The sequence below is a fragment of the Rhinoderma darwinii genome, chromosome 1 (genome assembly GCF_050947455.1).
Source record: "Rhinoderma darwinii isolate aRhiDar2 chromosome 1, aRhiDar2.hap1, whole genome shotgun sequence".
Taxonomy (NCBI): Eukaryota; Metazoa; Chordata; class Amphibia; order Anura; family Rhinodermatidae; genus Rhinoderma; species Rhinoderma darwinii.
In genome coordinates, this window is record NC_134687.1 from 447534572 (window position 1) to 447547988 (window position 13417).

A 13417-nucleotide genomic window follows, 5' to 3' on the forward strand; every position below is an offset into this window, starting at 1 on the left:
TATAGAACATGTCCTATTTCAGGCCGTAATTACGGCACGGGCAGGCCCATAGAAGTCTATGGGGCTCCCGTAAATAACTACGTGTGCGCACCCGTAATTACGGGAGCGCTGCTAGGTGACGTCAGTGGATAGTCACTGTCCAGGGTGCTGAAAGTTTAACGATCGGCAGTAACTCTTTCAGCACACTGGACAGTGACTTCCGATCACAATATAGATCAGTGTGTAAAAAGTTCATACTTACCCAGAACTCCCCGCTTCTTCCTCCAGTCCGACCTCCAGGGATGACGTTTCAGCCCATGTGACCGCTGCAGCCAATCACAGGCTGCTGCGGTCACATGGACTGCCACGTCATCCAGGGAGGTCGGGCTGGATGTCGAAAGAAGGACGCGTCACCAAGGCAACGGCCGGGTAAGTATGAATTTTTTACTTTTACTATGGAAAGGGCTGCCCCTTCTCTTTATCCTGCACTGATAGAGAGAAGGGCTGCCGATTACTGCAGTGTAATTTTGCAGCGAAAACGTGCCCGTAAATACTGGTGCAATACGGGTCGAATACGTGTGACCAAGGACCCGTATTTATGCCAGTATTTACGGGAGGGAAAAAAAATACGTTCGTGTGCATGAGGCCTAAGTATGTATCATGAGAAAATATCAGAATCGCTTGGATAAGTAAAAAGAATTCCAAAGAATAAAAACTTCCCAAGTTCAAGAGGAGAACACAAGTAAAAATGTCCAGAGACTACTTAGCATTATGCAGATTTAATTGAAAGAAAAGACATGTACAAATTAAAGCGAGAGCTCAGACTTTGTAAGTGGCAAAACAGACTCCTCTGTACAGCTAGTCAAACAAAAACTATTCTAAATGTGAGTATATACACAAACAAAAACCTTTATACAAGTCTGTACACAAAGTTCATCGCTTGCCAGAGATCTCCATAATCCTCTCAGCAGACTGCCAAGTTGAAAAAATAAAATAAAATAAAGTGCCCCTTCCCAAAACAAAAAGGCTTCATGGGCAAATGAGATGAACCCTCCTTTGTCAGGCAGTCTGCATGAACTTGAGCAGTCAGGAGGGGGAAACAAACCACTAAAGGCTGATTAGGTCGGCCCCCTGATGAGACGGACCATCTTTTGCCCAGGGTGGGTTGGACTGTACACCACAAACCGGTCAGTTCTACTTCATTGTCTGTATTCAAGTTCATCCACACTAATGACTTTCGCAGGCATAGAAGGGAGTGGCTGCTGTAAGACATCAGATCCAAACCACTTGGCCAGTCCCACTGGGGAAGAGCTCCTCGGAGGACGCTGATCGAATGTATGCATATTAGGGAGATTCTGGAAACCTTGTGAAGCAGCATGTATACCAGAAAAATGTGGAGTCCCAGACCCTGGAGAAAACACATCTCAGTTTAGGAGAGAGAATGAAAAAATAAAAAAAAATAAAATATATATATATATATATATATATATATATATATATATATATATATATTAGTATTTTACACACATACATACATATACACTGGTGGAGGAGCTAAATGTATGGCGTAGCCAACAAAACTCTGCTGCTTCCTGGATATTGTCAAGTAAGTGAGATCCCATTGCAAGGCATTAATAAGTCTAGTTTTTATCTAATTGGAGGCGTACAATTACATCCCCTGCAGCTCAGCTCATTAACACGTGAATATCCAAACTAACAGCTACTACATACATCAGATATTTGAGTGTTAAAGGGATTTGAGAAATTAAATATTGACGAATTGACCAACATCTCATTATTGGGAGTGGGACACTGGGACTCGTGCTGATCAGCAGGATGAAGAAGCTGCAACGATCGCTATGCCACCTTCAATGGTTACAGACAGCGCAGCTTGTTCATACAGGTGTCTGGACTAGTCAATGGGATTTAGCGCCATTAGAGTGAATGGGACTGGGCCATTGTACTAAGCCATCAAACAATTTACCTGTGTTAAGCAGGAGTGTCGCAGCCAAATAATCCAGCTGCTCATTTCCCCCGCCGCAGCCACTGTACGTAACTATGCACGTAACATTTGATTGGCACAGACTATGGCTCAATAGCAGCAAGAGAGCATTGGAAAGGGGTTGTCTGGTTTAGACATCACCTGTTCCACAGCTGCGGTTACGGGCTGGAGAGCCCAGCAGATGTTGTTCATTTTTTGCAAAAGAAATACAGCACCCATTGAAATCATATGGTCGTTTACAGATAAGTCTGGTCATCCAGACTCTTGGTAGTGGCTCTACACTCTGGCTGTTAGAGAGGACCCGATATGGAGTCCTCCCTCATCCAACCCCGTTCATTAAAAGGGGTTGTAGGAGATTCGAGTAAATTGTGCTAAGCTGTAACATCAGTCCATGGACAAATGTGTCAGTTTCTGGAAGATTGCAACCATTTTGTTCTAATCTCATAAAATTGCTGCCTGTCAGTTAAAGGTGTTTGTATAAGACTGGCATTTCATACGCCAGTTTTAATAGTAAGTAAATTTAAAGTAAACCGCAACACGTTTGGTAAGAGGCCAGGAGATGCATGTTTCAGCCAGGAAGACCGTGACCATACACCAGAAAACGGTCGTAGAAATGGTGAGAAATTAACCCCAGGGTTTGTCTAGAAGTTGGAAACGTCACCTATTCAGTTTCAGCATAATACTGCCCCATCCAATAGTTGTGAAAGCAGAAACTTTACACCATCTTGTTGCAGCGACACTAGCCATTCTAGTGCTGTACAATATTCCTAAATATTACTATTTGGTTATAGACCACTAAAACATTAAAAGCCAGAGTAACCAGCGTAGATTTAGCCTTAGCATTTTTGTTCTGTCTGTCGAATATACTTAAAGATTTACTACATCCTACCTGATCGCTGCACAGATTGCTGCATCATTGCAAGCTGGAGAGGGTTTGTTGGTCGTTGATTGAGAAGCGGATGCCCAGTCGGTGCTAGTGGGTAGAACTGCTGACCAAGAACAGATGGTGAAAGGGCATGCAGAGCTGGCAGGTCAATACCAGGAGGCAGGAGTCCTTAGGAGTGAAGGTAAACCAAGAACATGGTAAGTTCCACAATAGTGGGAAATATGCACAGTATGATGAACCAAAAACCACGGTGGGACAACCCAACAAGCCCACGGATACAAAATAGCTGCAAGATGACCATACAGCCCTAGAGCAGTGTTCACCAACCAGTGGCTCAGGATCCACAGAATGGCCCTTTGTCTGTGGCTCCCCAACAGTTTGCAGCTGCCGATATTATACAATAATGGCACCAGGGATATTAGTCTAAGGGCTTATTCAGACTAACTTGATATACGTCCGTGCAACGCGCGAGATTTTCACGCGCCTCGCACGGACCTGTGTTAGTCTATGGGGCCGTGCAGACTCAGTGATTTTTGAACAGCGTAAGTCACGCTGCGTAAAACTCATGACATGTCCTATATTTGTGCGTTTTTCGCACATCACGCACCCATTGAAGTCACGCGCACCACACGGAAGCACTTCCGTGGGATGCGCATGATTCGCGCAACAGCAGTAAAAAGTATGATTGAAAACAGAAAAGCACCACGTGCTTTTGTTTACAAACAGAGTGTCATAATGATGGCGGCTGCGCGAAACTCACACAGCCGCGCATCATATGGTGAGGACACACGGAGCTGTTAAGTGCCTTTTGCGCGCGTAAAACGCTGCGTTTTTTGCGCTCGCAAAACGCACACGCTCGTGTGAATCCGGCCTAAGAGTCAGATTACTTATATATTAAAATGGAAAAAGTTAGAGATTTAGTATGGCTCAACATCATCTGTAGTATTTGAAAATGGGTCGATAGCTACAAACTTTCAGGTACCTCCGCCTCACGTTGTACATGTAACGACATTTTTAAGTATTATGTAATAATACGGAATAGACCGCAAGCTTCCGGATAAGGGCAGAACTCAGACAGGCTTGCTAAAGCAGCATCTGTAGCATTTAAGGAAAGGCCACGTAGGGAGGTTTACAGCCTGCAGTCTCTCAAACTCACTTGTACCATTTAGTAGACTATAGAACACTGAAGCAATCCTAGAATTCCAGCTTCGTGTGACAATACTTACACAACGGAACAACGCTCCTGCAGTAAGCGGTACAATTGCTAATTCCTCCTGCAAAAACTGCTCGACGGTTTTTGCACAGTGGTTTGACAAAAACGCGTCAAAACACTCTAGGCGTTTTTTTTCCTCTTTCTGACTGATTGAAATGGGGTTTTGGAGGCGGAAACCGCCTCAAGATGGGTCATGACGCTTCTTTTTACCGCAACGTGTTTTTTTTACTCGCTGTAAAAAAAAAACTCGTCCAACTCCCATTGAAATCAATAGGAGGCATTTTCGGGCGGTTTATGACGAGTTTCGCGGCACGGTTTCCGCGTAAAAAAAAAAAACTCAGTGTGAACAGGCCCTTACATTTACAACTACGCCAAACACAGCGCATCATCTGCTGATCCGCAACCTTCTCAGGAAATGTAGTTAACAGATTTACTGCACAACATTAAAAAAATTCAGCCAATGATGGACTTGCGCTTTTTAGGGCTTAATATTTACACACATTGTTATTGCAATACTTTTGAGTACAAGATACTGACCTGCCTGCAGAAGATGTTGAGGAGGAACACCCTGCGCCAACATCTTTTGTACCAAACCGGGATGCAGCTGGTGAGATGGCCGAACTGGCACAACAGGTACCTGGTGGAGAGGGCGCAAAAAAGAAGCTCCGGAAACTGGAGAAGCCATAGTTGGCGTTTGCCTCCCAGAAGATTTGGGCCGGTATTCTTGATCTCTTATGTAGCGACTCTGGTGCGGTAGCGGTGGAGTACAACCAGAACGTTGAGAGGTTGGAAACCTGGTTCCGAGAACTGGAGAGGTGGCTTGGACAGCATTGTCAGATAGAGGACCAAACAGTGCTCCATCTGCCAGACAACAAAATTGTACATAAAAAAAAAAGTGACAAGGGAGTATTTCACTAAATGCTTCCAAGCATCTACACCACCCAGGTATGAAGAGCTTGATTTTTAATTTTTTTTACCTTCCTTCAACCGCCTTCCTTCTTCTTTGCCCTGGGCACTGTGCTTTCCAGAAGTTGTCTCATCTTTGTTTTTCTCCTTGCTTTCATACATTTTACGGATCACTGAGGTAGGTGTAAATGACGGAGACAGCTACCAAAAAATTATATATATAGGATTAGAGATTGAAATTATATTTAGATGATCCATTTTAAATTAAGTCCTAGTTACTGTTTTACTTAAATTTTCAAAAGGTTCACATACCTCTGCCCAAAGAAATTATTCTAGCCCAGGTTAACTAATGGCATTTAAAAAAAAAACAAAAAAAACCCACCCATACCTTTTTTGCCAAGAGGTTAATAGTACACGCTGCTTACCATGCTGGTAACAGGGCCACCTGGGCCTGGTGATACAGATGACCCACGCATGTTGCTTACTGGAGATTTATTCATCCTCTGCTGCGGTCTAAGCATAGAATAATAAAACCCATGCCTTTTATATAATACCATGGTAACTACAGCTTTAATGCTTACTGACATTCAAAAGTCCTTTACACTCACCTGTTACGAAACCCATCCCTGCTTTTATCCATCTGCATTTTGCCATAGACAGATGGGTAGTAACCTGCAACTGGGTAAGCAAGATCATGGGGTACCAAGCCTTCCAACACCGCTTGCTGCATCTCCAGTGGACTAACCTGAAGGGCAACAAATAGGAAAGTTTGTGCATATTAGGTAGTAGTTTTTAACTGCCTCTGATGATGGTGATGGTCCAAACAATTGGGTGGCAGTACCCAGTAACATTTTCGAACTGTCATAACACACCATAACATTTCTTGGTAACCTACCCAGTGGTCCTATCAGCCATATGGGTGAAACTTATATATCTTCTATGAAATAATTGCACACTGTAGTTTGACTTGCCTGTCTAGCATAGCTATATAAAATTAACTTTCAGCCACATAAGCGAAATTGCCTAAACCCCCCCCCCCCCAAAAAAAAACAACTCAACTGGTTTTGGGTGGCATGTCCCTTTAAGAAATAGTATTAACCCCTTGACACACCAGGACGTAGCAGTAAGTCAAGCATTGCTTTAACGCACCGGAACGTACTGGTGCGTCATGGATGTAAACAGTCACCCTGTGACACATCATCAGGGATTATCGATTCAATTCGATTCGTTTCATTAGGTGCGGCCAAGGCATTAGTGTCGTACACGCGCCGGGAGGTTTTGAACAAGCACACAATCGTGCTAGCCAGCGAAATTAACAGTGAAATCAAACACAATACCGAATTGAATCGATAATCCCTGATGGTGTCACTTATTTATGTGGCACTGAAACGCGTTGGATTGTCTGTCAGTGAGGTGTGTCAGTAGAATATATCGTGAGGGGTGAGGTGGAGCTTGGTGTTTGCAACTATACTATCACATCAGCACACCTCTCCTTATTACTGACCACCTTATCTGAGCCTGTTTACATTGTTACTTAGGGCTAAGATGGCTCATTTTAATGAAACAATTTAATAAAATTAATTTTAATCGTTCTATCTTCAGGCAGTAAAATTGTTAATTTACAGAACGGAATACTTTATCAGTGTGCGTATTCAACCACATTATAAACTAAAAACACCAGCAAAACACCAAACAGAACTACCAAGCAACTTCTGCGCTTCAAAAGCCAAATAGCGCTCCCTCTCTTCTGAGCCCTACAGTGTGCCCAAAACGCAGTTTACGTCCACATATATGGCTTCGCCATACCCAGGAGAATCCGTTAAAGAGTTTGAGGTATTTGTCTTCAGTGGCACAACATATTGTGCACTAAAATGGCATATCAGTGGAAAATTGCAATTTTCACTTTGTACCATCCACTTAATTTATTTTATTAAATTAGAAATTAATACTGTGGGGTCAAAATACTCACTATACCCCTTAATGCCTTGGAGTGCAGTTTCCGAAATTAGGGTAACACCGTGGGGGATTTTTTTTACTATTTGACCCCAGAGCCCTGCCACTGTGGGCCAATGCTGCGAAAATCACCAAAATATACCTCAAATGTGCATGGTGCTCTTTTACTCTTAAGCCCTGTCATATGTCCAGGCAAATGATAAATGCCTTGAGGGGTGTAGTTTACAAAATGTGGTCACTTCTCAGGGTTTTCCCACTCTACACTGGTACCAAAGACAGCTCTGCAAATGCGACATGGCGCCCGTACACTAGTCCAGCAAATTCTGCACTCTAAAAGCCAAATGGTGTTCCTTCCATTTTGAGATCTGCCATGTGCCCAAACAGCAGTTCAGGGCCACACATGGGGTATTGCTGTACTAGAGAGAAATTGGGCAACAAATTGTCTGGTGTTTTTTCTCCTATTACCCCTCGTGAAAATAAAAAAATTGGGAGCAAAAACTGCATATTTTTGGGAAAAAATTTTATTTTATTTTCACTGCCTAGTTCTAATAAAATCTATGAAACCCCTGTGGGATCATAATGCTCACTACATCCCTAGATAAATGCCCTGAGGGGTATAGTTTCCAAAATAGTCACTTCAGGGGTTTCTACTGTACTGGTACCCAAGGGGCTCTGCAAATGAGACATTGCGCCCAAAAAACAATCAAACCAAAATCTACATGCCAAGTAGCACTCCTGCCATTCTGGGCCCTGCGGTGTGCCCCAAAAGAAGTTTATTACCACATATGGGGTAATTCTGTAATCAGGAGAAATTGCTTTACAAATGTTGGGGTGCTTTTTCTAAAAAATAACCTTTAGAAATTGAAATTGCTGCTATAGTAAAAGGACGTTCAAAAAACGATGCCAACATAAATTAAAGTAGATATATGGGAAATGTTAAACAAGTAACTATTGTGTGGCATTACTATCTGTATTACAAGCAGATGGTTAAATTTAGAAAAATGCTATTTTTTGCAAATTCTCTCTAAATTTTGGTGTTTTTCACAAATAAATACTGAATAAAAAAAAAAAACCGACCACATTTTTTCGGTAACAGTACAACACGTCACGAGAAAATCTCAGAATCGCTTAGGCCTCATGCACACGAACGTATTTTTGTCCTCCCGTAAATACTGGTCCTTGGTCATCACACGTATTCGACCCGTATTGCACCAGTCTTTACGTACCCATGCCGGTAAATACGGGACCGGGGTCACCAGTATTCCACCCGTATTTACGGGCAACGTCTTCGCTGCAAAATTGCACTGCACTAAATCGGCAACACCTTCTCTCTATCAGTGCAGGATAGAGAGAAGGGGCAGCCCTTTCCGCAGTAAAAGTAAGAAATTCATACTTTGCGTCCCTCTTTCGACATCCAGCCCGACCTCCCTGGACGACGCGGTAGTCCATGAGACCACTGCAGCCTGTGATTGGTCACATGGGCTGTAACGTCATCCCTGGAGGCCGGACTGAAGGAAGAAGCAGGGAGTTCTGGGTAAGTATGAACGTCTATTTTTTTTTTTTTTACAGGTTGATCTATATTGTGATCGGTAGTCTTTGTCCAGGGTGCTGAAAGAGTTACTGCCGATTGTTTAACTCTTTCAGCACCCTGGACAGTGACTATTCACTGACGTCGCCTAGCAACGCTCCTGTAATTACGGGTGCACACACGTAGTCACCCGTAATTACGGGAGCCCCATAAACTTCTATGGGCCTGCCCGTGCCATAATTATGGCCTGAAATAGGACATGTTCTATATTTTTCAATGGCACAGGCACCTTCCCATAAGCATACGGGGAGGTACCCATGGCCAATAGAAGTCCATGGGGCCGTAAAATCGTGCCGTAATTACGGGTGTTTTTACGTTCATGTGACCTTAGATAGGCAAAATCATTCCAGAGTTATTAGCACATATAACACGTTAGATTTGACCAAATAAAATGTCCTGAAGGCCAAAATAGGCGGTGTCCTTAAAATGCAAAGTTTTTGTTGCACAAGGAATTCCATGTCGGTCACTTTTTCTCGCTGCTTCTATCACTACAACACAGTGACGCTTGATATTTTCATAACATTCATTATAGAATTATAATTCCTTACAATTTCAAGATCTGCTTCCAACAATGAATTGAAACCCTACTACTTTACAGGCTTAAAGAAGATCTGTCACTAGTTTAGTAATGCCCAATCTCCTAGCTAATCGAATAGGTGCGGCCACACTGATCATGCTAGTGAAAATTGCGCCCCAAAAATTTTAAAAGTTGAGCTTTATTCTAAATATGCAAATGAGGCTATACTAGACAAGTGGTTTGTCAACACCAGCGATTTTACTGAGGTGGAGCTACTCACAGCCTCTGACGCTGTCCTATCAGCATGAAGCTGCTTCACACAGTGTGAGAGACTGCGGCTGGAGGGAAGGGGGGGGGGGGGTCACTTAAAATAACCACATCTCAGGCTGTGGACCACCTAGAACATATGCCACCAGGTTCGCAGTTCTAGCTGTGAAACAACCGGAGATATCCCCAGTTGAAAACAGTCGGGAATGGAAGCTGTATACTATATGATCACACTGTGTTGCAGAGCAGGAAAGGGGGAGAAGCTGTATGCTGATTGGACAGCGTCATACAGAAACCATTACGCCGCCCAGAGTGAAAAGAAATCGTTCACATCTGCGTCAAAACTCAGTTCATGGGTTTGATCAGAGCTTCCCATCAGGGGAACCCATAAACGCAATCCAAACTGAAACAAACAGAACCCAATTGTGATGCAAACAGAAACCTATGATTTCAATGGCGACGGATCCAGTGCAAATGGTTTCCATTTGTCACTGTTTAAGGGTTCCGTCGCTTTGACGGAATGAATACCGTAGTAGACTACGGTATCGATCCTGTAAAAACAGAGGCTTCCCCTGACAAAGCTCAGACGGAACCCATGAACGGAGTCCCGACGCAGATGTGAACTAAGCCTTACCTCCGATTTGGAAAGTATAGCCAAATTAGTATATTTAGAAAAATGCACATCACTTTGCAGATAAAGAACGTTTCTGAAAAAAACAAAAAACAAAAAAAACAAACAAACCACACTGTTGTTGGCATCATAGCACCTATTAGATTAGTTAGGATATAGGGCATTAATAAACTTGACAGATCCTCTCTAAATCCCTTACAGACCTAGTACTGACTGAGCATTTGTCATCAAACTAGGCCAGTGTTCCTCAACTCCATTGCCTCATTGTTCTCTCCAAAAATTCACCTGCAGGGGGTGCTTGAGGACTGGAGTTAAGAAATGCTGGCCTAGGTAATTGCCAAATATCAGGCAAACTAGTTTTTATTGAAATGCTCGTTCCCGGCTATTGCCCTGTAAACAGGGCAACAATCAGCGGATGAAGAAGCAAACACTCGTTTATTGTCTCATCACATCATTTCTGCAGAAGAAATTATCATTGTTGGCAGCACATCTCCCTGTGTAAACAGGGATATGCGCTGCCAACATGAGAAATGTATGGGGACGAGCGCTCATCCCCAAACATAGCTCCTTGTGAAAGGAGAAAATGAGCCGTCTCGTTGATCGGCGCTCATTCACACAGCCCACGTCGGGCCGTGTAAGAGGACTCTTCGGCATTGTTTACATAGATAATGAAAGTAGACTTTGCATGAATTTAAGCCAAAACCGGAAGAGGACCTAACACAGGGGTTAGAAAACTGCAGCATCGGTGTAATAGAGATTATGCGGGGCATGGGTTTTCTGGCACACCTCCCTCTTCAGATATCCAGTGCCATTGTGTGCTTGGTGGCACTTAACACAGAGCACTAAACTATCAGCCATGAGATACAGACTGCTGAAATCAGCGTGTCGGTCAGTATATTACGCTGCTCTGAGGTGATAAACTAGGCATTTAGTGAAAGTGGCAACACAATAAGTAAAATGAAGGGTGTTAGATTATCCCACCAGGTCAGCAAAACATACCAAAAGAAAAAATGAAACATAAGACTACCTGTTGCATGACAGGGCTGTTGGCTTTTGGCACTCCTGTGGGAAATTGTTCTCCGAGAAGCTGCTGAGGACCTGCTGAAAACCCTGTCCGCACAAAAAACAAAAACACAGACGTATGGATTTAAACTGGCAAACAAGAACAAAAACACCCTTACCAAAATCTAAAATTAAAAAAAAGGTAAACAATGAATTCAGTTACAAGGTAACTTTATTTAAAAAACAAGCCACAGGTCCATCAATTTCAGCTTTTTGCAATAAATTACACGTGGTCATCCATTGCTAGATTAATTGCTACCCTCTATGCTCGGTCAGTAAATAATCTAGCCTTTTTTTTTTGTTTAAATGCCGACATCGTATCGGCCATTACTAACTCTTGCAGAAAGTCTGCAGTTTTTACCCTACGTGCGAACTTTCACTTACAGATTTTGTCACGGAAAATCAGTGACATAATACAGTAGCAGCAAAGTGGATGAGATTTGAACAAATCTTATCCACACACACCGTAAACTAGAAGCGGGAAAACCGCTTAGAAATCGCCCTGCAGTGCGTTTTTTGAATCACCAGCAGGTCAATAGTATTCGCTTCTTAATAGTTACGGGTCCCCCCCCCCCCCACATTTAATTCAATGGGGAGGTAAAACCCACAACAAAATAGGTTGTATTTTGTGCTGTGGAAAAGCAACTAAAAAAAAATAAATAATCTTATACTTGCCCTGAATTCTGTTTCTTCGTCCAGGCCAGCCTCCTGGGATGAAGTTTCATCCCATGTGACCGCTGCAGCCAATCACACACTGAAGCGGTCAAATGGAATTGAACATCATCCCAGGAGGCTGGCCTGCAGGATGGCAGAGGGACGCGTCACCATGGCTACATAAGCATCACACGGACATGTCGGCTGAAAAACTGCACCACAATTTGGTGCTTTTTTTTGGCTGGAAACTTCACCTTATAGAACGCCCTACCCCAACTATAAAAGAACCCTTCCCTATATTAACGTCTGAAACATCTTTCTTCCTCACTCAACGAATGTCCCCTGGTCCTCTTGAAAGTCCTTGGAAGGACAGATTATGTGCTAGTTCTTAGTATTGAACACATATCTATACATGGTAAGATCACCTCTAATGCGTCTTTTTTCCCAAGCTGGACAAGCCCAATTTTTCTAGCCTTTCATTGTAAGAGACACAACCCATCCCATCCAATAATCTAGTCATCCACCTTTGATACAAATACCAGGTATTCAGAAAGCCAAAAAAAACCAAAAACCAGTAGAAAGGTGTTTAGGTGGACTACTACAAGGATTCTAAGGATCCATTCAGATGTTGCGGTGCGGATAAGACATCTCAACACCGCATGAAGTTTACAATATGATAGCGGTTAAAAAAATAAAAATAAAAATTTGCACCAAATAGTGGTAAAAACGAATGCGGTTTTAACTGCACTGCAAAGTCTGAATGGACCTTAAGGGTCTAATTACACTGCGTTTTCCCTCCGAGTTTAACGTGTATGCCGGGAAAGCTCCCAATGTACGTATTCCACTTGTCCACATTGGTCCGATTAGTCAGGTAGAGGCCAAAGAGGAGGGGGGGAAAAAAAAAAAAAAAAAAAAAAAAAAAAAAAAAAAAGCAGAATGCTAAGTAATGAAAAAAAAATATTTTATTTTTCTCCCCAAAATGAGGTATGGAATAGAGTAGTAAACTTTGCTCTACCATTCTGCGGCATCCTGCAACCATCAGTTAAATGGATATCATATTAGCCTATGGGTGACTAATGCAGTTCGACATCCATTTACCTCGTGAAAAAGCTCACCATTTATCGGTTAAACTAATTCCATATTAGTCTATGGGTGACCGATGTCACATAAGCTGACGCCGTGGTGTATGCCAAGCGTATACGTCGGGAGCATTTCCCGGCATATTAAGTTAAACGGAGGTCAAAACCCAGTGTAAACCTAGCCTAAAATATTGATTGTCCAAGATAAAAACATTTGCAGAAAATGATCCTTTAAAAATGGACTAAATTAGAGTTCAGAAAGGAGGAGAACAGCTGAACAGACAAATTGAGACGGATATCAGTTTGTCACACAGACACTAGCAGCATGAAATGTACCTAATGGAGAGGGTATTCTAGTTCGAAGGTAATCTGCAGAGGAGGCACGCGTTGGGAACACCTGTGGCATTTGAGGAGATGGTGTTCGTTGCCTTAGAAGTGATGCCATAGGGTCTAGGGTTCCCATAACATTGGAGGACGGTTCAGAAGGCCCAAGAAGCTCCTATTAAGGACATTAAATCATTGTAGAAATAAAAGGCTATGAGCACCGTTGACATGGGAAAAATATTTTTTACATAGGTTAGTGATTACCAAGAGTTAAAAAAACAAAAACAACAATTTCACGCTGAAATCTTAATTTCATTCCTTCTCAGACCCCCTGATATTCGGTTTGCAACCTGCTC

At 42.7% G+C, this 13417-nt stretch overlaps 1 protein-coding gene across 4 annotated transcripts in view; it reads right to left on the reverse strand.

Moving 5' to 3' along the window:
• Window positions 1-742: 742 nt before the first annotated feature.
• EIF4ENIF1 (eukaryotic translation initiation factor 4E nuclear import factor 1) overlaps window positions 743-13417 on the reverse strand; it is a 31269-nt gene continuing 18594 nt past the window's right edge. For all 4 annotated transcript variants that reach the window (XM_075831570.1, XM_075831567.1, XM_075831553.1 and 1 more), the window contains 8 exons: window positions 13074-13236; window positions 10970-11052; window positions 5595-5731; window positions 5412-5499; window positions 5058-5187; window positions 4618-4941; window positions 2871-3035; window positions 743-1387 (listed from right to left, as the gene is read on the reverse strand). In XM_075831570.1, the coding sequence (XP_075687685.1) occupies window positions 1179-1387; window positions 2871-3035; window positions 4618-4941; window positions 5058-5187; window positions 5412-5499; window positions 5595-5731; window positions 10970-11052; window positions 13074-13236 (1299 nt within the window). In that variant the 3' untranslated portion in view covers window positions 743-1178. The remainder of the gene's footprint in view (window positions 1388-2870; window positions 3036-4617; window positions 4942-5057; window positions 5188-5411; window positions 5500-5594; window positions 5732-10969; window positions 11053-13073; window positions 13237-13417) is intronic.